Consider the following 26,010-nt stretch of genomic DNA (forward strand, 5'->3'; position numbering starts at 1 on the left):
CAGATCAATTCCAGAGCCACCATCAACACCCCCAGCGGCGTCGACAAAACCACAAACGAAAAATCCACCACCAAATCCAAACTTCACTGCAGGAAAACCCACAACAAAGGAAGAGGAGCCACGGGGAGACAAATCACCGCCACTCAAAAGACGACCAGAGACGAGGGCAAGCCCAGCCTGTCTGATCGTAGGTACAGCGCCGCCGCTAGGTTTGCTTAGCCGCGAGCGAGAAACCTCTCGTGAGAGAGTCAGAGAAGAAAACATATTTCGGTTACTACTTTATAACTAAATTACTTTTGTTAGGGGCGAGGTTTGAAGCCTTAAGATATGTTTTTGACAATATTTTGATTCCTAGTTTTGTGATTGCTTTGTTGTGAAATTGTTTATTTGGTTTTGGTTTACAGATAACTCTTGCATGTTTATGTTTTATGAATGCGCACATAAAATATTATGATCATATGAGTGGGGCTAGAAATAGGTATTTTAATCTCCTAAACGGTTAATAATGCTTGTTTCAATGTAGGCCTCGTCCACGGGCCGGGCCCGGGCCGAGCCGGGCCTAATGAGATTTTTAAATAGTGACGGGCCGGGCCGGGCCGGGCTTCATTGTAAATCAACGGATCCAAGCCCGTCCATATAAGGCGGGCCTTGCGGGCTTTTACGGGCCGGGCCGGGTAGCCCACCTTTATTCGGGCCGGGCCGGGCTTTTGTATTATGCGAGTTTTATTGTGCAATATTTAGTGTCATCCACAACAACTAATTTTAAGGGTCATCCCTAAACCTCATGCAACTAATTGATAAAGTCTTCGGCTAACATGTATATCCTATATCTTTCTTCTAGAATCTAGATCATCTCACAGGTCATATTGAGGATGCTATTTTTTTCCTTTCAAAGTTTTAAGGGGTTTGGAACCTAGCCGAACTAGGAGGCTCATCCCCACGCCCGTTTTAATGTACTAAAATAAAAATACAGAATACAAAGTGTCCCAATTTACAACTTAGAACGAAAGCAAATTATTAATACAATTTCTTTGAGTTTATCTAATTAGGCATATTCTCTTCCATTCAAACTTGGTATCATTGAGGCTCACTTAGAATCTGCCAGCAACCCTGCATAGTTGGTACAGCCCTGCAAAAATTTCTTCAAATGAGCCAAATATCTAATCTGCAAGTTTTAGTAAAAGCAAGCAACTCAAAGTTTCATGTGAAAATGAAACTGAAACTGTAAATGAAAATGAAACTGAAAATGAAACAAAACAAAACAGAAACTGAAAATGAAACAAAACAAAACAGAAACTGAAGATCGAACTCAAACTCAAACTCAAAACAAACTCAAACTCAAACTCAAAACAAACTCAAACTCAAACTCAAGATCAAACTCAAACTCAAACTCAAACTCAAAACAAAACAGATCGCTCCATTTCAGTACCTGCTCGATCAAATCTAAACAGACAGATTATCCCCTCCTGCAGCCCGTGAGATGAGGAAGAGGAAGAGAGTAGCTCGTCGTGACCGACTTTGCTACAGAAGATCCAAGGCTGCACAGAGTCGTCGAGAGGAGGCTGAGGAGCTATGGAGGAACAGAGTCGTCGAGAGACGAGAGGAGGCTGAGGCTGAGGCTGAGGCTGAGACGAGAGGAGGCTGAGGCTGAGGCTGAGGCTGAGGCTAAGGCTGAGGCTGAGACTGAGGCTGAGACGAGAGGAGGCTGAGACGAGAGGAGGCTGAGGCTGAGGCTGAGGCTGAGGCTAAGGCTGAGGCTGAGACTGAGGCTGAGACGAGAGGAGGCTGAGACGAGAGGAGGCTGAGGCTGAGGCTGAGGCTGAGACGAGAGGAGGCTGAGGCTGAGACGGGAAAGTGATAGATTTAGATCTGAGTGAGGCTGAGACTTTAGATCTGAGTGAGAGGAGGCTGAGGTTGAGGCGAGAGAAATAGAGAAAGTGATAGATTTAGAATTTTAGATCTGAGATTCTGAGTGAGGCTGCTGAGGCTTTAGGTTTAGGACTTAACTTTAGGTCATTTAGGCCGTCTCACACTCTCACACTCACAGAGTCACAGCTGGTATCCAACGGTAGGATTAGAAAACGGACGGATCCAACGGCAGGATTAGAAAACCAACTTACCAACTGATAGTTTTCTAAAAACAGATATATAATTTTACATAATTTAAATATAAATATATATTTATATATCATATTATCATACACTTCAAAGGGCAACCCCTATCAATTCAAATAAAATGGAAAAACCGACCGTTGGATGAGTTTATTACAATAAATTATGAGTGTGGTAAAAAATTTAGTCAATTTCACCATATTTTCGAATCCGATCGGATTGGTAAACCGTAGTCACTTATATGTTTTATTGGTTGACCGATGGCGTGACAACAGCAAAACGTGCTTATTTTTTCACATCACATTTGTATATATTCCATCGATGGATGTGCGTGGACATAAGATAAAAAAAAATTAATTTTAATTACAAACACATTAGACTATACCAATTTTATTCCTAAAGTTGTATGACTTATACATTGCATTTAAATTGTTTAAGTTCATTCTAAAGCAACCATGAAGTGGAAAATGAATTCAGACAAACCAACCGCTCGATAGAGAGATTGCAATGTTTTATGGTGGTTGTAGAAAATCCAGCCAATTTGGTTCTCGTTTCGAATTCGATCAACTAGGTCAAACGTAGTTACTCTTATAAACCTATATTTATATATCAAACACTCCAAAGAGCAACCCCTATCAATTCAAAGAAAATGGAAAAACCGACCGTTGGATGAGTTTATTACAAGAAATTATGAGTGTGGTAAAAAATTTAGCCAATTTCACCATATTTTCGAATCCGATCAGATTGGTAAACCGTAGTCACTTATATGTTTTATTGGTTGACCGATGGCGTGACAACAGCAAAACGTGCTTATTTTTTCACATCACATTTGTATATATTCCATCGATAGATGTGCGTGGACATAAGATAAAAAAAATTAATTTTAATTACAAACACATTAGACTATACCAATTTTATTCCTAAAGTTGTATGACTTATACATTGCATTTAAATTGTTTAAGTTCATTCTAAAGCAACCATGCAGTGGAAAATGAATTCAGACAAACCAACCGCTCGATGGAGAGATTGTAATGTTTTATGGTGGTTGTAGAAAATCCAGCCAATTTGGTTCTCCTTTCGAATTCGATCAACTAGGTCAAACGTAGTTACTCTTATAAACCTATATTTATATATCAAACACTCCAAAGAGCAACCCCTATCAATTCAAAGAAAATGGAAAAACCGACCGTTGGATTAGTTTATTACAATAAATTATGAGTGTGATAACAAATTTAGCCAATTTCACCATATTTTCGAATCCGATCGGATTGGTCAACCGATATTTAGAATATATATATGCACATATTTTATATAGAAGTATAATAGTATAAGAACTTCCACACACACACACACACACACACACACATATATATATATAAACACACACACACATATATGATATATATATATATATATATATATATATATATATATATATATATATCTCTCTCTCTATATATATATATATATATATAAACACACACACACACATATGATATATTGATATATATATATATATATATATATATATATATCTATATATATATATATATATCTCTCTCTCTATATATATATATATAAACACACACACATATATGATATATTGATATATATATATATATATATATATATATCTATATATCTCTATATATATATATATATATATATATATATATATATATATATCTATATATCTCTATATATATATATATATATATATAGAGATATATAGATATATATATATCTATATAAACACACACACAAATATTAAATATATATCTATATGTGTCTATATATATATATATATATATATATATATATATATATATATATATATATATATATTTATAAACACACACACACATATATAGATATATCTATATATATATAACACACACACACACATATATAGATATTTCTCTATATATATATATATATATATAATATTTTGCGGGCTTTTATGGGCCGGGCCTAGCGGGCTTTTACGGGCCGGGCCTAGCGGGCTTTTGGCGGGCCGGGCCGGGTTTTTGCGGGCTTTTTTGCGGGCCTCCATCGGCCCACCAAGGCGGGCTTTTGCGGGTTTTTTGACGGGCCGGGCCGGGCCAAAAGCCCTGCGGGCCGGCGGGCCTCCATCGGCCCACTTGATCCGCGGGCTTTTTGATGAGGCTTTCAATGGTAGTAAAACCTATAGGACAATAGGTGAAACCAAATAAAAAGGATTACATGCTAGGTAGGCGTTCCACACTAGTTTTGCATACTTGTTTTGATCAAACTTCCACATATGCTTAATGCTTAATTAGAATAAATTGTTGATAGGATAGCGTTCTATACCTTGATTGTTTATTCTAAAGGCTTAGTAATGGTGCGTTCATCTTGCTTAAGTAATCTAGGGAAGTAATAAGAACTTATGCAGTGCGTTCACCGTTTGTTCTTGATTGAAACCTTTTCATGACTTGGTAATTGAAACTAGGATAATAAATTTGTCTTGAGCATGTTTTGGTGGTGGATTTCCGAATCTCTAACGTCTTCATTCATATCATTGTAAATCCCGCATTGTTTATATGTTTTACTTTAATTTCTGCGTTACAAAACCCAAAACCCCCCTTTTTTATAATTTACTGTTCATACATTCTTTAATTATTTTCGTACATACTTATATTCATATTGTGATTCTTTATGTAATTACTTGTGTACCCTCAATCCCCGGCTTGAACGATCCCTACTTATTCTATACTAACAACTACATTTTTGCAGGGTTAAGTTGAGCGTCTATTTTGGGCATATCACCAATCCATGGAGATATCGGAGCAAATTATGAAGATATTTGCAGAAATATTGATGATGACATGGCAAATTCTCATTGGACAAAGTGTGGAGAATCCTAAATCAAATAGAGAATCAAGAAGTTGCATTTCTCTACAATTCTAGGAGTCTCAAACCAAAAAGGAATGAAAGAGGACTCAAGGAGCAATATAAAAGGGCTGTGCAAATCTGAAAAAGCTATCTTCTCTTCTCTCCTCTCTCCTCTCTTCCTCTCTTTCCTCTCTCCTGCAACTTCTTATTTTTTTCTTTAGCTTGTTTTTGTTTTTCTTTCTATGAGAAACTAACTCTTTAGTTAGGGGTTGTTGAAGCCCCAAATCATGATTGTAAACTTGTCATGACTTTCAATTAGTTTTGTTTATCTATTGGATGAGAACCTAATTTCTATCTTCACATTGATGATTCCTTTGCATGTTTTCTTTGTTGTGCAACTTAGATTGCATGTTTAGGGTTCTATTGCTATGAATGATCATTGCCTATGCCTTGCTTTGAGGGTTCCGTTGAGAGTTCTAGAGTAGTAAATTGTCTATAAGGCAAGTGATTAGGTTCCTAGGTTAATTGAGACGCGTCGTACTCAAGATGCTTTGTCATGTCTCGTTTTTCTATTGCGTAATGATTTCTTTTGTTAAATCTAGAGTTGCGTCAACCTAGGTTGTATTTTAGAAAATAGGTTCGGTGTAGAGCGTCTCTCACCTAGCATACAAGTAAGGAAAAACAATAGGTTAATTCAAGCGTTACGTTAACTTGAGCATCTTCATCCATAGATAAATGAAATTAGGTTGAACATGATTAGTTTACTTGATTGATTGGTGGTGGATGCAATTCCTCTAACTTGTATTATCTTTGATTTTCAAAACCCTGAATCAAGTCTTTTTATTTTCAGAGTCATTTAGAGTTTCGTTTTTATTTAATTAGTTCGTCAACCAAAACACCTTCAAAAATTATAAAACTTTGTCAGTAGTTAGTCTATCATGTCTAAAGTCTGTCTGTAAATTTTCGTGACATTTAGAATAGTTTAGAGTCGTCTGCCAGTCAGATCTTTATAGCTGGACAGTTTAGGTTTATTTTGTTTGGAGTCTTTAGATTAGTGATTAGACCACAATCTCTTGCGGGAACGATCCCTACTTACCTATACTATTTTTGACATTCTTGTAGGGTTAAATTATAGGCATTTTTGTGCATCTATTTAGGCGTATAGAAATAGCCTATCACTTATAATCAAAGTAAAACTAGCACCTCAATCTTCTTACTCAACCACCTATCCACATCCAAAACCGCATCGTTTCGACAATACCCAACAATCGTAAAAGAAGCTAAATGCCACCATGGAATGGGCCTTGTCGGCCAGTGAAGCCACGACAGAAATGGCGTGTTCGTGGGTCAAAGAATCGAGGTTCATGCGAATTTGAGCTTTTGAGGTGATGATTTGAAATGGGTTTGTGGGTTTGAAATGGGGAATAGGATCTGTATAGAATTGAACATATTGTGGTGACCAGAGACTGCGATTTTGATTGGGAATCAGAGGTGTTGGTGGAGATTGTGGAGGCGGCGGAGGAGTATGCTTCATCAGAGTCAGTGAAGGAAGAGAGGGTTCTGTGAGAGAGGAGGCTGCAATCGTGTAGAGAGGAGACTTCGATCAATTCAATGTCCAGGTTGTGCCTCTTGGAGACTTCGAGTTGGACTTAGAGTCTTGGACTCTTGGAGTCGAGCTTCAGACCTGCTAAGCAAAATGAGCCTCAAACGAACAGACTCAATTTTAAAAACTCATTTTCTAATATAACATATTCAAATAATTCAATACTTTTATAGTTCTATTTCTATGTAATAGACTATAACAAAAATAAAATATAAATTTTAGGGCTGGGCTTGGCCTTACGGGCTCAATCGGGCCGGGCTTCATTTGCATGACCCATACCCTACTCTTTTTTAGAAATGGTCGGGCCGGCCGGGCTTAGGGTCAAAGGACCGTATGATGAGGCCTACAATCGATCATATATATCCATTTATTTATTTTTCCTCCAAAAAAAAAAAAAAAAAAAAAAGAATCAAAATTTATATCCTGTATATGGGTATATACATAGAGGAAGCAATAGAAGAAAAAGAAAAAAAGAAAAGAATCAAAATCTATATCAACAAGTCCTATGAAAATCATTTTCATAAGATTGATGTCATGAGTATATACACAGATCAAGGGAATCAATAGAAGAAAACAAAAAAGAAAAGAATCAAATAAGAAGAACATATGTATATACATGATAAGGGCTGATATTTTCTACCTTGCTACTGGGATTTTATAAAATTCATCAAAACCTTCGAGTGTTTTGATCCAAAGCAGCTTCTAAAAATAACTTTTGGGTTGCTTTTAAAATCTATTGCCAGTGACCAGTGGCGGAGCCAGAATTTCATATGAAGTGGGGCATTCAGAAATTTTAGAAGAAAAAAAAAATTTGAATTTAAAATATACACCAAAACTTTAATTAAAGATAACAAATTAAATAAAATTAAGGTAAGATTAATATTTTTTTAAATTATATATTTTATGAATAAAATTTATAGCTTTAAATATTAGACAATTTCTCATGAGACATAATTTATTTTTAACTTTTAAAATTATAAAACTATAAGAAAAAACTTGTTAATGTTGTCAAAAACAAAAGAAAACAATTGAAAACCTAACTTCCCAGCATGCATGATTCGAACCTGAGACCAGCTGCAAAAACCATGTAAACTTTGCCACTACACCAAGTCGGCTAGCAATGACTTTTTATAAACTGCAAGCTATTTATCATCGTTTTCATGTACAAAAATTTTAAAAAAATATAAAACTAAGTGGGGCACGGGACCCACTGGGTCCCCACGTGGCTCCGCCCCTGCCAGTGACCTATAATTTTCAATTAAAGCAATTTTTTTATTAATTTACCAAACAAAATAAAATCTAAAATTTTAGACAAAAGTTAATTTTTTTTTTAAAACGAAGCAATCCCAATCGGGACCCTCAATCTCTCAACTTACTTTTATTTAGAAAATGTCTATAAAACATGTCAGCAACCGTGATGAATCTGATAGTCAATATAGAAAACTAAGAAAAATAGAAAGATCAAATGTATTGCATAGCCAAAGTTATTACAAACAGAGAGCTGAGGTCTATTTATACTAAATGAAGGGCAGCAGATGAGGTACACGTACTCTTCAAAAAACACAAAAAAATATGAGGTACACGTGTCACAATACTGACGGTCAGTATGGACAGAAACAGATAACCCTAATTAAGCTAATTAGAAGGATAACTAACTTCACTAATTAGCAACTTAAAGGTTGATTGAAAACAACAGATCTCAACAATAATCCTAACAGAATCCAAAATCACAACTTCAATTATCAGGTGAACATTTCAGTTTCGTTGTTATTATCATGAACTTAATCAGACTATATTTATGCACATGAGTATTAACGTTGTCCTAGAAAAACGCAAATGCACCTAAGTTCTAAGTACCTAACTGACTTTTGTTGCTGTTCGTTATCTGTTTCTACTGAACTAATACATTAAAACCCTTTGACTGAAACAAACTTGCGATTTATATGATGTTATTACAGAGCACAAATTTGTAATATTATTACAGAGCTCAATTTTTTGGGAAGACGACCGGGAAAAAAAAAAACCCAAATCACGTTCATTCCTTTGCCTTGTTTTCTATTGAAAGAGATCAAAGGCGCCGGAATAATCCGCCATGGGAGATGCATATCATCCGGTAACTATTGCGCAGTGTATTCAATTGCCTCCCAACGTACATTCGGAGGGAATAAAAGGGAAGAAAGATCGTTGGGGACTGGGGTTTTCCCTTCCGATGCTGGAAATGCAGATGGCCATCATTTTCATCGTCACCCAAGTCCTCCATTTAATTTTGAAGAAGTTTCATATCTCTAAGTTCAACAGCCAGCTTCTTGTATGTGCTGTTTTTCTTTCCTTCTTGTATTCCTCTTATTTTCGACATCAATTAATATCACGTTGGAGCCTTATATATTATATGCATTCCTCTAGTCATCGGGTTTCAAGATTCCTTAGTATATGAGTTAATGCACGTCAATGAGGCATGTTTTATGTTTAGGGTTTACTACTGTGCTTTGGTCCTGTTAAATCCAAAAGATATACGGTTCTTTGACTCGTTTTGGACCTAATCGTACATGCATCAACACAAAAAATGCCTCGAGTCTTCCGAGATATATATTTTGATTAATTTCCCCGAATCTAATCGGTTGCTTCTGTTTTTATGCTGATATTATCTATAATGATGATGATCTTGTTTTGGATTTAAATGTATTTAGGTGTCAATAACAGAAATATCAATTAATATATAGATTTAGTGCTGCCTACTCTTGGGGATCATTAATTACTTGTATTCTTACTGAATCATTGACATGATTTTTGTGAACTCAGGCGGGTATACTCCTCGGCCACCTTGGCAAAAACCTCAGCCTCCTCGGGACGGATAAGAAGTTGGACGCTCTAACATTTCCTGTAGACAGTCAAGAAGTAATTAGTGTTCTGGGTGAGCTTGGCTTTGGACTCTTTCTGTTCGTCATTGGAGTGAAAATGGAGGTGGAAATGATAAGAAGAATAGGACGTAAAGCGATCCTCACCGGTACTTTATGCACGTTGGTCCCTTTGGTCAGCGGTATAAGTCTTCAAAAGCTTACCGCAGGACCTGTATTTGGCATTGACAAGGAAAAAAACGACAGGCTTACGGTTGTGACTGCCATACATACACTAACTTTTTTTCCGGTTGTTTCTCTCCTTCTCGAGGAACTGAAGCTCCTCAATTCTGAAATCGGCCGGTTAAGCCTGACTGCTACAATAGTCTGTGAGCTCTTAAGTTTGTTTCTCCAGTTTGTTAACAGATCAATTTCATCCATAACTAATGAAGGACATCAGGGGGATTTAGTACACCTCGCAATAGCCTTTGGTTACATTACTTCTGTTGCGGTAATATTTAGACCAATAATGTTATGGGTTGTTAGGAAGACCCCGGACAACAGGCCTGTCAAGAAAATCTATCTCAATGCCATAGTCCTGCTGGTGTTTGTGTCTGGAATAGGTTCACATCTATACGGCCAGACATTTCATTTTGGCCCTCTCATATTTGGTTTGGCTGTCCCAGCTGGACAACCTCTGGGATCGGCTTTGGAAGAAAAATTCCATCTCTTTGTTTTCGAAGTGTTTCTACCCCTTTTTGTGACTACATATGCAATGAGGGCTGATTTTGGGTCGATCAGATTGGACGATCCAAGAACACAGCTTACTATAATCCTCATAGTCCTCATTTTTGTGGTCAAAATATTAGCCACCATGGTCGCTCCGTTATATTTTAAGGTTCCCTTAACCGATGCATTTGTTCTTGCTCTCATTTTGAGCTGCAGAGGGATTATCCACCTTGGCACCTATACTTGGTACAGCGACACCCGGGTAAGTACACTTATAAATTAGGGTTATTATCACAAATGGTACCTGAACTATACCTTAATCTTATCGATGGTACCTGAACTTCAATTTTGATCACAACCAGTACCCGAACTTTTCGATTTCATTTTAAATGGTACCTAGAGCCACCTCCGGTCACTATTCCGACTAAAAACGGCATGGGAGGCAATCATAGTGATGATTTTTGATGATTTCAATGGTTGCAATCATATATAGTGATGATTTTTTGGTAATAGACTTGCCTTGAACTTGTGTTTTTTTTTTTTTTTTTAAATTTGGCTTTTTTGGCCGGAATAGTTACCGAATGTGGCCTTAGGTACCATTTAAAATGAAATTGAAAAGTTCGGGTACTGGTTGTGATCAAAATTGAAGTTCAGGTACCATTTGTGATAATAACCCTATAAATTAAGAAAACTAGCATTACTACACGCGCCTTGCGCCTAATTAAGCATGGCCAATAGTTTGGATACTCAATTGGGACAATTTAGAGTTTGAGTACGGAATTAAAGTTATGTGATGTTAATAATCATACGAATTAAAAATTGGTCACTAATTTATATTCTTATACAGATGATAGATGATTCTGCTGATTCTGTGTATGCTGTGACACTCGCTAGCGTTGTAGTGACTTCAACTCTCGTGCCTATTATAGTGAAGCGCCTCTATGATCCTTCAAGAAAATACGCAGGCTACGAGAGAAGGGACATTATGCATTTGAAACCTAATGCAGAGCTCAAAATTCTTACCTGCATCCACAGGTCATCTAACATGCCTGCAGTGATCAATCTACTTGATGCAGCATGTCCATCTAAAGAAAACCCCATTAATGTTTGTGTACTCCATCTCATCGAATTAATCGGCAGAACGGCTCCCATATTTATCTCCCACCAAGTGCAGGGGAAAACAGTTTCCCGTGTTAATACATATTCAGCAAATGTCATTCTTTATTTCAATCAGTTTGAGAAAGAAAATCGTGGTGCTGTTAATTTGAGCATATTCACAGCAATCTCTCCACCAAATATCATGCATGAAGACATATGCACGCTTGCAATGGACAAGCTCACATCCCTAATAATCCTCCCATTTCATCGAAAATGGTGGATTGATGGGTCCAGTATTGAGTCGGAAGACAACACTATAAGGACACTAAACTTCAGTGTACTCGAAAGAGCTCCTTGTTCCGTTGGTATCCTTGTGGATCGGGGACATTTAGGTCGGTCCACCTCTGTTGTATCCACACTATCAACATTTTCGGTTGCTGTAGTCTTCTTGGGAGGGAAAGATGACAGGGAGGCATTGACCTTTGCCAAAAGAATGGCCAGGGACTCGACGATTAGGTTAACAGTAATCCATTTAGTGGCCATGGGTAATGAATATGCTGGTGGGGAATGGGATAAAATACTGGATGCAGAGGTATTGAAGGAATTCAAATATTACCATGTGGGTGAAGGTCTTGTAATATATTTAGAGGAAATGGTGAAAGATGGACCGCAAACAGCCTTTCTATTAAGGTCTATGGTGGAAGAGTATGATATAATCATAGTTGGGAGAAGTCATAAGTTAGAGTCACCTCAGACAGTAGGGCTTTCCGAATGGTGCGAATTTCCGGAGTTGGGGATAATAGGAGACTTGCTTGCATCACCTGATGTCGATTGTAAGGCCTCCGTTCTTGTGATACAACAACAAGAGCTGAGCAGATGCAAATAATTAAACTCTTCGTCTGCACTACTTGTACATATGCTTTTTTCAAAAACCTCGTCCATTTTCGGTTTCTCTTTTAATATTAGGAAACTGTTATTGACACTTCTCGGCTGCCACTGGCACTACTAAAAAAAATTGCAATTGCTTCGCCTTTTTACTTCGGCAACAGTTGCCGTCGCAATTGACACTACTAGAATTTTGTTCATAGACATCGGTTCTGGACCGATGTTAAACTAATTTTCGACCGATGTCTTAGTGGGTGTAGAGAAAAGTATAGACATCAGTATAAGCGCGTTTTCAACCGATGTCCCAGACAACAACCAACATCGATTCTAAAAAACAAATCGATGTATAATCGTTATAATCATCATATTTTTGTATGTTAGGTATGTCTAATTCTTCATATTTTCACATTTTATGCTTAAAAAAATATATGTCGAACAATACCTACTTGAACATTTGCATCGATTTCTATTCCAGAAGCGATGTCCAGTACACTTGTAGACATCAGTTCCCATGAGTATTGTTTGTTCGTGGTCATTTTTACATGTAGGTTGCTACATTATTTTCCTAGGAACGATGTCTGTATCTTTATTCTACATCGTGTTTTTATTCAGAAATGATGTTTGTTTTGAGACTGAACATCGTTTTCAATTAAATAAACCGATGTTCAACGGTATTATTTACGTCGACTATGTTTATTCAAACTGATGTGTTAGTTCATTGAAGACATCGTTTATTATTTCCAAAACCGATGTTCACCTTTTGACCACACATCGGTTTACTCTACGGTAGGTGATTTGTATGTTCATAATAGATTACGGTTTGGTGATTAGAAATCGATGTGCAGTAATTTTGATTACATCGATTTTGAGTTACAATTCGATATATTGATAATCATAGGACATCGATTTCATTTTTGATACTGATTTCTAATCTCTCAACAGACTTCGTTTTCCTTGGCATTACTGTTTTATTATGCTTTAATACACTTCACTTCACTTTGACAAGTATGATGTGAAAACTTTGCATTTAGCTATTGCTGGGAAAAAAATTGCATTTCTCATCATCCAAAATAAGGGGCTTTCCCATTAATTTTCTTTCCAAATTCATGATTTAACATAATTCACAAAATAAACCCCTAAACTTACAAAAGCTAGCTTGGAAACATACGAGCAACAATGTACAAAAGTTCCACACCAAGCTTTGCTTCAAAGCCAAAACTAGCTAGCCTTACTAAAAAAACATCTTGGCAGTCACATTCCTACATCAAACTCTGTATATAATCAGCCACTTCAATGCGCACCTCGTCAATTTGATCAGGGGATGTGACACCATTGATAGGGTCAGAAAACTCTGCTACAAGTTCATCTGCAACCTGGAATACTCTAAACTCTTAGACTTACAATAAGATTTCAATGAGAACTTGTATAATCTGAAAAATTGAATGGCTGTAACTGAGCTAATGGCACTTGCATGCCAATAATACAACTCCTCAAAGGATTGACCATGAAATGAAGGTATATTATAAGCTATAACTTCATACAGCTTATCAGTTAATAACATGCAGCAGACAACTTAACACTTAAACAACTGGTTATCTTTTGAAAATGACTGTTCATGCACAAAGGGACACAAAACTTGGATAAGATGAGTTTTTGTATCCTTAAAACCACGGATAACTCCTTGAAGAACCAAAGATGCTACAACTGCAGAAGCACCAACTTTATGAGTAATCAAACAGAGAGCTCAAAAAAGAGCAATCTCTCACTTCCCTATGACCTAAATTGATGTAGTTTAGTGACTTTATATCTTGAACATGTGGTTTGGTGTGAGTCTTAGTGACTCCCAGATCAATCAATGAGTTAGTCACTTTCCTGTTATATGGAAGATGCTACACTTTAGCAAACCCCACATTAACCAAGTGGGAATGCAATGGTGTGGTGCATATACTAGCTCTGCCTGGACCACTGTGACAATAACCAAAGGAGAAACAGACAAAAACATTACAAATTTCCCTTCTAGATATCTATTCCAACTTTACATGATAACACAGAAGCAATGCAAATTTTCTCTTAAAAAGATAAGAACAAAGGTTTTTGAGATTTGTTCAAAACAAGCTAGAGAAACAATTGGAGAAGTGAAGCAGGTTGAAAGATTTAGAATAAAGCAAATACAAGGTAGGGAGGTTCAAAATGAATAACAGTAACATATATATGGTACAATGGTAGTACAGCAACGCATTTCAAATCCTCCATGCCAGGACCTACATTGATTCAAGAAAATGGATGCTTTACATTAATGTGATTCCGACTACTCCGGAAATATGTTTACCAAGGCAGAACTTTCAGTAAATCTGATCCGTTTGAATTTTGCCCAAGCAACTAAACATATACTGCCACTTAAAAAAGAACTTATCTTTTAGCTCAGTTCATTCCCTAGTCTCAAATTGCTGATCCGTATAGCATGTGATCCAAGTACACTAATTCAACTGCTAACCCAAAAAGATTGTGCAGATCCAAAAGCATAACTCCAGGTACAACAAAGTTAAGCCAACAAATCCATAGCAAATATAAGATTCAGTCTTTTTGCTAAAAAAAAAAAGAAAAAGATTAACAGTATGACCCCAGCTACAATTGTAAACTAAAATTTGAAGGAAAAAAAAGATTAACATACCATAACTAATGATTGAACAAGAATAGAAGCGAATTGGTATACTCACAGATAAGATATTTTTATTTGGATTTAGGGGTTGTTACCTGGCCATATCCAATATCAACTCCATAAACAAACAATGCACCATACTGAAGTAAACAGTCGGTAAATCCACCAGTTGACCAGCATGAATCAAGAGCTACTTTGCCAGTAATATCGATAAATAGCAGCTTCTAACTTATGTCCTGCTCTGCATATACAAAACAGAGGAACAAATTAGCATAACAGGTCTTACCAAAGTTCGAGCATAAAATGACACAAGTAGCTGTCAAGTGTTTACAAATGAACAACATAACTGAACAATGCTCTTGAAATGAGGATCCTGAAATCCAGCTTACCTACCAATGTTGGAATAAAACACATACTACTTGTTCGTTACAAGAGTTGATTAGTCTGTAAATGTGAAAAATTAAGAAGACGTAACTGAAGGCTACAAAACTGAATATAATCATTACAAGAGTTGATTAGTCTTCTTGTTTTAGGCATATGCCAGTCTCTTCTTCCACCTGGAGTGTTATAATAAGAATAATGTAACTTAGCTTTAGGTTAAAGTTGTAAAACTTGCATCTTACACTTAGTACTTGACTGTTGATTACAAAAGAAGCAGAAAACAGTCAAACAAATAAAATTTCAAAAGATTCTAAAAAGCAACATACTCAGGATCGATAGAAATATACAAAGACAAGTAGGAAAAATAAAAGTATTGAACAAGGCATATTTGCATAAGCAAGAACAAGCAGTAATGAATCTCAAGAGTACCTTGTAAAGAAACTAGATTGGTTTTTCTGAGGACGAAACAAAAAGGAGAAAACCAGTACCAAGTTAAAGAGAGGAAAAATATATAAACAAGTAATAAAACTCTCCAAGACACAGGGGCCGGAGGAAAAGCATATTATTGATCACTAAAAAGCTTATGGTTTTGTGGTGATGATGGATATGGATGGCCATGAACTATAACCAACCACCCGTCTTTTTTGGCTCATGCAACCATCATATATTATTGGAACAATAATCTTTTTAATAAACCAAAACCATAGCTTGTGGTTTAGAAGGAATCTAAATTAATTTTCAGCTGATTACATGAACTTTCCAAAATACAAGCAGAAAGAGATATGACACAGCAAATATACATGGCATTATACATATATACATATTGAGAGAGAGAGAGAGAGAAAGAGAGAGAGAGAGAGACCTCACGGATTGCGGTGCCGAGAAAATCACCCTTGTCATCATCCAACATTCCAGCAGGCAACTCCAGTATGATCCTTCCAACAGGTACTCTAACCTTCGATATGCAACAATTTTTAATAGGGTTTGATTACATGGAAGTACAATGCCGTAATTTCTTTTTGTGATAATATAGGAATTAGGACGAACGTGATTTTCCGATTTAAGTAAAGCATCATAATGTCATAACAGATACTCTAAAACACCAAAATGAAATGAAGAGCTACCTGTTCAGTAAGAACAGCATAAGCCTTGCCCTCCGATTCCAAAAGTATAAGCACAGCTACAGCCGGTCCGCGTGCAAACACAATACCTGGAACCTAAATATGTTTTAGTTTCACAACAAACAAATCAACAACTATGGCCTCCAAAATATACCATTAGAATAAAAAAGACAAGTATGTATATGACTAGATACCTTTTCCCCTGTTTCTTTATCAATCACATCTGCTTCAAACTTCAGAAACCCAATCCTCTTTCCAAACATATCCACACCCTATTATAACCCAGCTGATCAGTTCCAAGACTATGAACTTATCAAAACCAAATCAATTCAACCACTTTAAAGAAGGACTGGATCACCTGAATTAGAACTCGTTTCAGAGCCAAAGAACCGTCGCTTAGAATCCCAGTTTCACTCTCCATGTTCTTCAGCCACTGCTTAAACAAAGACGAATCAATAGCGCTCCTGCAACGTTTTACCATCATTATGAATACTTGGGTTCAGTTTATATCCGAAGTTTTAGACTTTTCTGAAGAACAAGGAAGGGAAAAGCGTGACTGGCCTGAACTGGGAGGAGGAGATGTGGGGGGCGGCGACGATCTGGACGGGCTCGGCGGCGAGTTGACTCGGGAGAGTGAGGGAGTGAGTCAACGGTGGCGGGTCGGATGACATTTTGCAGGAGAAGGATCGAAGGGCGAGGAGTGTTCTGGGGAGTGTGAGTGTGAGTGTGGTTCTGGGGATCAACGACATGGAAGCTTGAACGAGCTTGCTACAACCAACGGGGAGCAAGTGCCCATCTCAATAACAATGCAACACCCAAAACAGATCACAATGTTGGCCAAACAAGATCATAACTTAGTCCAAAAATGGCAAAATAAAACTTGGTCAGAAGAAACTTACTTGTAATCAATCCCAACCAGCACAGAGGCTCCAAGAGATACGAATACCCACCATGGCCTACAAAAATTCAAAAGTAAATAAATAATCTAAAATTAAATAAAAAATCCAACTATAAATTACAATTGGGACTATGTATGACATTTCTGGAGTAGCCAAGTTCTTGGTAGTTATGTGTATTCAACATATATAATGGTCTAAAGTATCTAAAACTAAAAAAAACCTGATATATAGAAAAATACAAGCAGTTCAAATAACAAATCTAGATTAGTGGTACCTGCAGATGTAATCAAATTTTGAGCATATATGCTTTCAATTAAAATGACCTGAGAAAAGGAAAAGTACCTGAAGAAGCAACTCGAGTTGCACAAAAAGACACTGAAGCTTTGTGAAGTAGATTTTCAAATTCAATCTTTTCTATCAAGTAACCTGCAGTTGACAAAAGAAAGTGCTAAAATAATGAAAGAACAAAACATATGTACAAATAACACATACAAATGAGCAGCTTAATCCAGCATCCTCACAATCAAAACAAAACATTTGAAATAAAAAGATTAGGTTTTGATTCAATTGAGCTAAAAGAAATCAGAAACAGAGAGAGACAGAGCCATTACGTAGTCCCTGAAAGCCAGCCCAACTTCCATGCTTCGGAGAATCTCCTCTGTCAGCTCCAAAGAGACCTTATCTTCTCTTTCTGGTCCACCTTTTCGCACCCAAAATTGGAAAATCAAATCCCTAATTCTCTACTGATTGAGATCAAATTTGAAGACGAAAGCTTTGAAATTTCGGTTATCTGCAATTTGGGGAATGCTTGACATTGCTTATTGCTCCATCTTATTTCGAGGAATCGGAAATTTCAGAGCAGCCCTTCGTCTCCTGCCACAGTCCCGCCGTCTCTAACCTCTAGACAAGGTTGGGTTTCTTTTGCCTTAAAACCCCGACTTAGCGGTTTAAGGCTGCAACGGCTACAAGCCAGGAAATCGATGTAGGTCCTCTATGTTTTCGCCCAAAATCAAACAAACTTCACAAATGAAAACATGGAAGAGCAAAAAATAAAAAGAGGGGCTCGAGTAAATGACCTGCTTGTCGATCACAACTCTGAATAGTCGCTCAACTCCCCAAATGCAATCGCTCACAAGCTAAAGAAGAACAATGAACCACAACGAACAATCAAGAGCTAAAAAGACTGAAATCAAATCCATATGAACGAACAAAAGCTATGAATAAGCTGAGAAGCCTATTCGTAAACACAACAAATCTCCCACAAGCCTGATACCATCAACAAGTAAAACGACTGAAATTGACTCTATCATTTACATATATAGAACTAGAACAATACGTACTAAGATTACTTCGTCTCCGACCGGCGACTCCTAGAATCCTTCGACAGGCAAATCCTTCGAATCCCACAACAGAGTCGTTCTCTGAAGTGAGTCTCGCCGACTGGCCGCCGCTCTCTTGCTTCGATTCTAGAGGCTAAGACGGAACGGCGCTGTTTAGAAATGCTTTGATGAATAAGCTGAGGACGGACTGGACAGAGTCGATGCCGGACTGGACGGAGTTGATGCCGAAGAAGCTGAGGACGTAGATGAAGGAAGGAAGGAAGGAAGGGAGGAGATGGAGTAGGGTTTGGGAGGAGATCCAGTTTGGGGTGAGTTCAGAATGAAGGCGAGTTCGAGTGAGATGGAGGCCGCGCGAGAGCTTAGGGTTTTCTGTCCAACTTTTAGGATCAGGCTTTAATTTTTTTATCTAAGTGTGAAAGTTTTTAGATTTAGTACCCGCTTCTTCAATTCACTTAAAACACTTAGCGCGTTTTGCACAAATAGGTTCCCGCAAATTTTCAAACAAAACTTTTAACACCGGTCATTTTAAGACCCGATGTTAATGATATACATTTAAATCGGTATTTTTGTAAAACGATGTTAGATTAGGTTTTTACATCGTGTGCAAGTCTGACCGATTTAAAACATGCGATGTCTATGAACAGATTTCTAGTAGTGTGAGACCCTATTGCTACGGAAAATCTTCCGTCGCGATTAAACTTTATCATTTGCGACGGAAAATGTTTGCCGTAGTAACTCTGCAATCAATTGCGACGAACTTTTCTCGTACCGTCGTAAACTTTTCTCTTACTCTTGGCGCTAACCCAATTATTTTCCCCCTGTTTTTACTTTTGGCCAAAGTTCCCACCAACAATACAGCCCTAATTCTTTATCCCTCTTTTTCCCAAACAACACCTCTCTCTCTCCCCCTCCCTCCCCAAGCTTTGTAGCTCCTCGAACTGGAACTTACCGCAGAGATCGACGAGGTCCGCACCGCAACCTACCGCCAACAGTGACGAGCTCCTCCGTCGACGTTAACGAGGTCTGCGCGCCGGAACATACCACCGAGACTGACGAGCTCCTCCTTTCCATCGAATAGCTCCTCCTTCACCAAATAAACTGTAACAACAGCTCTCTCACACCCCAGACACAACAAATCCAGATCAATATCTCTAGGAATCTAAGGTAAATCCCTTTGTTCTTTCCATTTGTCTCTTGTTGAATATTAATATTTATAGTCTTAGTTTAGTTTGAGATTGGGCTCTGTTAATTCAATTGGTTGTATATGAGAGGTCAATATTTAGATTGTGAGTTCAATTTTGATATGAAACTAATTGGGCACAAATTCAAATTTGAGCACCAGTGGCCAATCCTCCTGGATTATCTTCATGTTTAGTAAATAGATGGGTATCTTTCTCTTAGACATCGATACATTGACGAGTTTGAGGTTGAGCTTGATTTGATGGGGTCAGAACTTGACCTATACATTTGGGGTTTCTTCTTGCATGCAACTTAAATTAATGATGCATCAGATCGTAAATTTAAGTGTTCTTCTGGATTTTATAGGGCTACTGTATACTAATGGTATCTAAATTAACTAAAGGTCAGCAGTAGACTAAAATAATAGAGCTCAGAATAACTAAATAAACTTCTTTTGCAAGTATGCGTGCAGATTGAACGAGGTCTCATAGAATAACCTAGTTGCTCATTGTTAGATAGATATATGATTGAAAGTTAAAGTGCCATTTACAAGTGTTGACTGAATTATTTTGTGAGGAAGGCTGTAATCTTCTGTTCATATTTTGCAGGACCAGCCCAGAACTTCTGCTAAATCCTGTGAGAACCATCTTTACATAGTAAAAAAACATAGTTTTCTTATACCACCCTTCCTACTTTAATGGTTATGTTTGCAAAAGATGGTTTTTTTTTTTTTCATATATGTGGTTTCTACTGCCTTGTCTTGTGCAAGGACTGACATTCTTTTTTCTTTCCCACACTTAATCTAAATAAGCATATGTAAACTTTGTTGTATCAGTTTCAAAGTTTGGCAAAGATAGTTCCTATTCGTGCCTAAGCTTTATTAGCAATATCTTTACCATTTTTAGACAAATTCTCTGAGTAGGGATGAAGAATTTCAGAGTTAAACAGGCATATAAAAGGTGGAAGTTAGAGCTAATAAAGTGGAAACATCCTGAGCAGTTCCTCTCCATTTTTGTTTTAATATTGTTCTTGTGGAAACATACTTTTGAGTATTCATGCCATATAGTAGGAACAGCTTTTTTTGCTAGGTTCCGAAATGTAGTCTTCACCTGAAAAGTTAATCTATAGACTTCATAGTTTAAGCTACAGCTTACAGGAATTTAAAATTGTCAGTGAACACATAAAACTCGGAAATTCTGGAAAAAGAATTTTGTTACCTAGCTTGTTAAGGTTGTTTCTCCAGGAGTTTGACATCAGTCTTTTGTTCATGGAATTGCTATTACAGGTTTTGATATGTCAAAATGAGGCTGAAAAATGCTTAATTGAGACATCTATTAGTTCCCTTCGTATAAGCCTCAAGGTGAGTATCCATATTTGAATGGTTTTTAGTAATGTAAGTGAGAGTTGGAACTATGGCTTTCTGAGTTTGAAATTATTTAAATAAATCACTACTTTTGGTTGGATTTTTTTATTTCTTTCGTCTGCTCGTCTGAACAACCTAAAAACAACTGTATCTTTCCACTCAGTTGTTATAGACCTTTCTCAATAAACCTGTTTTATAGAGGGTTTATATTGGGGACATCTATATGTACTTATGCTTTCTGTGAACCTTATTGGTGGATAATTTCTGAAATTTCTATTCACATTTGATCCAACTAATTGGAACATTACTATTTTCAGTCTTCAAATAAAGTTTAATATGTGAATGATCGATGAAGTGGTCAAAAATAGTAAAGGTTATATAGTGATATGTAAAGTTCTAGCAAAATAATACACAGAACACACTATTTCCAATTATTAAACAATGTAGTTAAGGGAAGGGGCAGAAAGTGCACTCAATCTGACAACAATTCCATCTTCTCATTCATGGAATCAACAAGTTTTTAGTGTTAGTTTCCTTTAAGTGGAAACTTTGATTAGAGACTTGGAATATCAATTTTTCTGCAGCCTTATGTTTACAGTTTATTCCTCCTTTTAGAGAGGTTCTATAGTGTAATATAGTATCCTTTGTATACCAGAACCGTGTGGTAGGTTTCTTGTTTATGGAGGCAAGGTCCCAACTCTATTGGATGTAGATTAGGTACATTAGTTTAACGGTTCATGATCATTGAAAACGATGTCTTTACATTGCTGTACTTGGAACTTTGCATTCTTTTAAGTTACTACTTCTATTTAATGTAGGCATATAACATTACATTATCTTGCATTATACAGGAATAAGTCCTCTGATGTGCGAACTCTTTCTAAGAGAAAGATACATTGATTTCTAGATTGATGTATTATAATCTGCCATATGGCTAGTTGGTTCATGCTTACTCGATCACATTAGCATCTGCCATAATGTATTTTCTTATAATTATAACTCTGTTGAATTTTTTGTTTGTGCCCCAATGTGATTGGTCTTTGAAGTAGATGTTCTGGGTTTTGAATTTTCAGACTAGCAGGCCTAAAGATTGGGAGAAAGTCCCTGATCCTAAGAAGTATTTTGTCCAATTTTTTGGAACAGAAGAGATGTAAGTATATATTCTTTGATCATTTTAATGCCTATAAAGTGCAGTTTGTTAGTCATATGTATTACGTTCACTTTGAACTACCTGTTATACATGGGTCTCTTGACAAAACAAAAGACATTATGTATCTGAAAACTTAGGCCAGATATCACAGAATGGTTAAGAAACTTTGCATGGTGAGGCTTTACCCATAAATTGTTGTAAGATATTATCTCCGAATGTAAGGTAGATCGATCTGAGACAGTGTTAAAAGGACTTGGTTGTTTTGAATGTGGTATTCAGAGTCTAGTTTTCTATATGAACTGAACATAAATGCTCATAAAAATGACTAGAATAAAAAGCTTATTTTATTCAAAATTATATGGGAAAAATGTTTGGGTAGTAGCTTTTTATTCATTTGCGCTTCTCTAATGACAAGCAACACTCATATTTTATTTTCTGCAGCAGAGAACACCATCCATTAGTTGAAAAGGCAGCTCATTAGCAAGTCAGTAGTGAAGAATCTGGAGTTGATTTTGGCAATCCAAAGCCAAGAGCTTGATATTAGCAGGTTAGTACTTCATCCTCATTTTTGTATATATTTCTTGGTGTTATGATTCTGATCTTGTTACTTCTTCACTACATACGCATTTCACCTACTTCATGTGCTTATATTCAGATAATGAGTCTGCCAAAGCATCAAGACAACAGCTTAAAGAAGCTAGAAAAAAAAAGCTCAAGTTTCCTAGGCATAAGCTAGCATACAGTTACTTTGGTGCTGCAATTCTTTATCTTCCTGAACTAGTACATAGGTGCCACAATCTTTGTGAAGAAATTCTATTCAATGTGCCACGATGGGCTTTAGTTATTTATTTCGCTAATATGAGGTTGTAATTGTTGATTGGTTTAGTTATAATGGATATTTGTAGTTTAACTTTAGATGCATGTATAATAGTTTTCATTTTTGCATGTTCTTAGAATGAAAATATGGTGCAATTTTCACCATATTTTTTTTTTTAAAAAAAATTCGTTTTTTGCGACGGCAAGGTTACCGTCGCAAATACCTCCACATGGATTATCCTAAAACAGACATTGCGACGGAAGTCACCGTAGCAAATGGGCCGTCGCAAAACAATAAATTTGCAACGGCAAGAGAAAACCGTCGCAAAAAAGTATTTGCGACGGCAAATTGCCGTAGCAATTGGATTTTGTGACGCCACCTATTGCAACGCCTGTCTTGCCGTCGCAAAAACCTCAATTTACCGTCGCGAAAAGTTTTTGCCGTCGCAAAAGCTCAATTTGCCGTCGCAAAATAGGCGTCGCAAAAGCAATTGTTTTTAGTAGTGTGGGACCAATGTTGTAAAGTCTTTACTAGTCCCTCCTTTTTTCTTTTCGGACAATTTTTAGGTTCACCGTTACGGTGAACGAGCATATTCACCCCGTTGTCGATTAACATAGTTTAACTTAATAAATTTATAATCCAACTGTCTATATTCTCAATTATTCTTTAAAGATCATCTCTGTAAAAAATCAATCAAATCGAAAATCGTTTAATTATCTAATTGAATCAAACAAATTGATGGTTCTAACAACACTTACTACTACTATGGTAAATCGTCCGTGTATTTTATAGAAATGAATAACTAAAAGGTTTTCAATTTAATTGATTTTTTACAGAGCTAATCTTTGTATTACATTATACAACATGAATGGTTAGATTAGAAAATTATAAAGTTATTATGCGTTAATCGCAAGAGATGGTGAATATGCTCATTCACCCTAGGGGTGAACCTAAGAATTATTCTTTTCTTTTTTCATCAAAAAGCTAACTTCGATTAAATAAAAACACAGATACAACAAGGACACAAACACTAACAAGTAAAAAAGAAAATAAAAGATAATAATATCTTAGATCATCTCCAACATCCACTATGCCAATAAAGCCTTCAGACGACAGATGATATCTGTCGTCTGATATGTAAATTATTTGTTGTCTATCCAGCTGCCGTCTCTTACGGCATCAGACGACAGATATCCTCCGTCGTCTCTTCTCACTCAAACAACAGAAGTTTCGCAAGGCTCTGTCGTCTGAACAACCCAACATTGAAGGATTTGCACTTTCTGTGGTTAATAATCATATACAACGACACATTAATGTTGTTCAAATGAATTACAAACTACAGTTTTAATAAAACTTCTGTTGTCTGAAAATAAATAAGAACACATCTATATGTTGTCTAAAGTTACCAAAATAAAGGCTTGTTTGACAATCTATTGTCTGAATGCATTTTTGAAGACATTTAATTGTTGTTTGAAAATCACTTATAACTGGGTAAATTATGCTCATCTGTCGTCTAAATAGTTTTAAGACTTTATTTTTATGTCGTTTGTCTTGTATTCCAACCACAATTTTAAGTATTTATGTAATCATGTTATTGTGTAGTTTGATTGAGGTTAGAAACTCACTCTTCTGTTGTTTGAAGCACATTTGAAATATAAATAACTTGTTACTTTTGTTGTTTGATATAAAAAGAAACAACAGATTTTGGTACGATTTAGTCGTTCATTTTCATGTTGAGACAACATATATATGTTGTAATCTTGTGTTGATTGTTAACCATATGGACATCATTCATTTTGGAACAATACAAAAGGCTTGTTATATCATCAAAGTCAAAAGGCTTGAAGCCAATTCAGAACATAATTTAAGAGAACACCAAGCAAAACTAGACTACTTCTAACCCAAAAATAAATAATTATAGAGTAATATTACTCCAAAGCAATCTACCATATATATATATATATATATGGAATTGACATGGCGATCTGCAAGCTCTCCTCTCCCAGTAAAATCGACACGAAAGAGTCAAAGCAATCTGCATCACACATCAAAAGGGAGACATAAGTGAACTGGAATGTTAAGGCATGAACAACTTAGCTTTGGGAATTTATTAAAGTCCATTTGTACAGCCAAGAACTTGAACTTTTGCAGACTCATAGTAAACATGTTAAGGTAGAAAGGTAGAACATACTGAATTTTCATGGAATTCGGATTTAGGACAGCAAGAAAAATAATGAACATAATCTGACTGATCAACTACAAGAGTCATATAAAAAAAAAATCTCAGCAGCATGGTCAACTTAGAAAATTCACCAAAAATTCATTGTAAGTCCAATTGACATGAAATCAGTTTTGAAACAACCATTTGAAATGCATAATTCAATATACATAAAAACTAGAAGATAAATGATTCAATTAGGAGTTCAAATCTCAACAGAAAATCAGAGGATACATTAAAAATGCTGGAACTTTCCCAAATGCAAACCAAATTTGGAAGAATCACCGAAAATTCACTTTGCTTCGGAATAAGATGAAACTTTCCAGATCCTTTGTTAACTAACAAAACAGAAACATGTCAAAAGTTCAGTATATTTGAAGATCATTAAGTAGGGTAAAACAAATACCAAAGAGAGCTGTGCTGCAGGGCAGTTTTTGCAGAAGTCCAAAAAAAGTTGGCACCTATCCATGACTGCTTAGACTACAATTTTATAAGAGATTAAAAGAAACCTAATCACTCACAAGTCCCAACCCCCAACCAAAAGATTATCAATTCCAAAAGCTTATCAATTTATTAAAGAAGGTCATGAAGCAATCTAGAAACTAACAACTACTTGACTGCACTATGTGATCAATTTTGTTTATATATTAAGTTTACAAGAAAGGGTATTACCCATGGAAGCTTCCCAGCGGTTTCAAAAGCAGAATACTTGTTGATGGTAAGCCTATGGGACTGGGAGTTAGAGGTATCAACTTCATGGGTGATGGAT

General features: G+C 36.4%; 2 protein-coding genes and 2 long non-coding RNA genes across 4 annotated transcripts; 2 read left to right on the forward strand and 2 right to left on the reverse strand.

Annotated features, from left to right (window-relative positions):
- The first annotated feature begins 6,296 nt into the window (after window positions 1–6,296).
- LOC133730301 (cation/H(+) antiporter 4-like) lies at window positions 6,297–12,115 on the forward strand. The gene is made up of 4 exons (XM_062157922.1): window positions 6,297–6,325; window positions 6,429–6,522; window positions 9,368–10,393; window positions 10,979–12,115. The coding sequence occupies exons 1-4, from the start codon at window positions 6,297–6,299 to the stop codon at window positions 12,113–12,115; spliced, it is 2,286 nt and encodes a 761-aa protein (XP_062013906.1).
- A 3,111-nt stretch (window positions 12,116–15,226) lies between these two features.
- Window positions 15,227–18,373, reverse strand: LOC133730302 (nudix hydrolase 14, chloroplastic-like). The gene is made up of 10 exons (XM_062157923.1): window positions 18,340–18,373; window positions 17,786–17,851; window positions 17,517–17,600; window positions 17,175–17,231; window positions 16,837–17,071; window positions 16,634–16,739; window positions 16,470–16,547; window positions 16,279–16,371; window positions 16,017–16,109; window positions 15,227–15,330 (listed from the first exon to the last, which is right to left on the reverse strand). Exons 1-10 carry the CDS (start codon window positions 18,371–18,373, stop codon window positions 15,289–15,291), a joined length of 888 nt encoding a protein of 295 aa, XP_062013907.1. The 3' UTR covers window positions 15,227–15,288.
- An 810-nt stretch (window positions 18,374–19,183) lies between these two features.
- Window positions 19,184–23,499, forward strand: LOC133733097 (uncharacterized). The gene is made up of 6 exons (XR_009857490.1): window positions 19,184–19,678; window positions 20,302–20,329; window positions 20,979–21,053; window positions 22,130–22,206; window positions 22,648–22,753; window positions 22,862–23,499. It is a non-coding gene; the product is annotated as an uncharacterized LOC133733097 (long non-coding RNA).
- Window positions 23,500–24,813: 1,314 nt separating this feature from the next.
- Window positions 24,814–25,784, reverse strand: LOC133729485 (uncharacterized). Its single transcript, XR_009856385.1, has 2 exons — window positions 25,509–25,784; window positions 24,814–25,058 (listed from the first exon to the last, which is right to left on the reverse strand). It is a non-coding gene; the product is annotated as an uncharacterized LOC133729485 (long non-coding RNA).
- Window positions 25,785–26,010: the final 226 nt, after the last annotated feature.

This window comes from Rosa rugosa, chromosome 2, assembly GCF_958449725.1.
Source record: "Rosa rugosa chromosome 2, drRosRugo1.1, whole genome shotgun sequence".
Taxonomy (NCBI): domain Eukaryota; kingdom Viridiplantae; phylum Streptophyta; class Magnoliopsida; order Rosales; family Rosaceae; genus Rosa; species Rosa rugosa.

What these genes read in the sequence shown, in the direction of transcription:
- LOC133730301 (XM_062157922.1), top strand. Translation starts at nt 6,297, where the DNA reads ATGGCGTGTTCGTGGGTCAAAGAATCGAG. An exon ending in TCGTGGGTCAAAGAATCGAG is followed by an intron (nt 6,326 to 6,428) that starts GTTCATGCGAAT and finishes TGTGGTGACCAG; the next exon opens with AGACTGCGATTTTGATTGGG. An exon ending in AGTCAGTGAAGGAAGAGAGG is followed by an intron (nt 6,523 to 9,367) that starts GTTCTGTGAGAG and finishes TTGTGAACTCAG; the next exon opens with GCGGGTATACTCCTCGGCCA.
- LOC133730302 (XM_062157923.1), bottom strand. Translation starts at nt 18,373, where the DNA reads ATGGATTTGATTTCAGTCTTTTTAGCTCTTGATT. An exon ending in AACTCGAGTTGCTTCTTCAG is followed by an intron (nt 17,232 to 17,516) that starts GTACTTTTCCTT and finishes GAATTTTTGTAG; the next exon opens with GCCATGGTGGGTATTCGTAT. An exon ending in ATAAAGAAACAGGGGAAAAG is followed by an intron (nt 16,372 to 16,469) that starts GTATCTAGTCAT and finishes AAACATATTTAG; the next exon opens with GTTCCAGGTATTGTGTTTGC.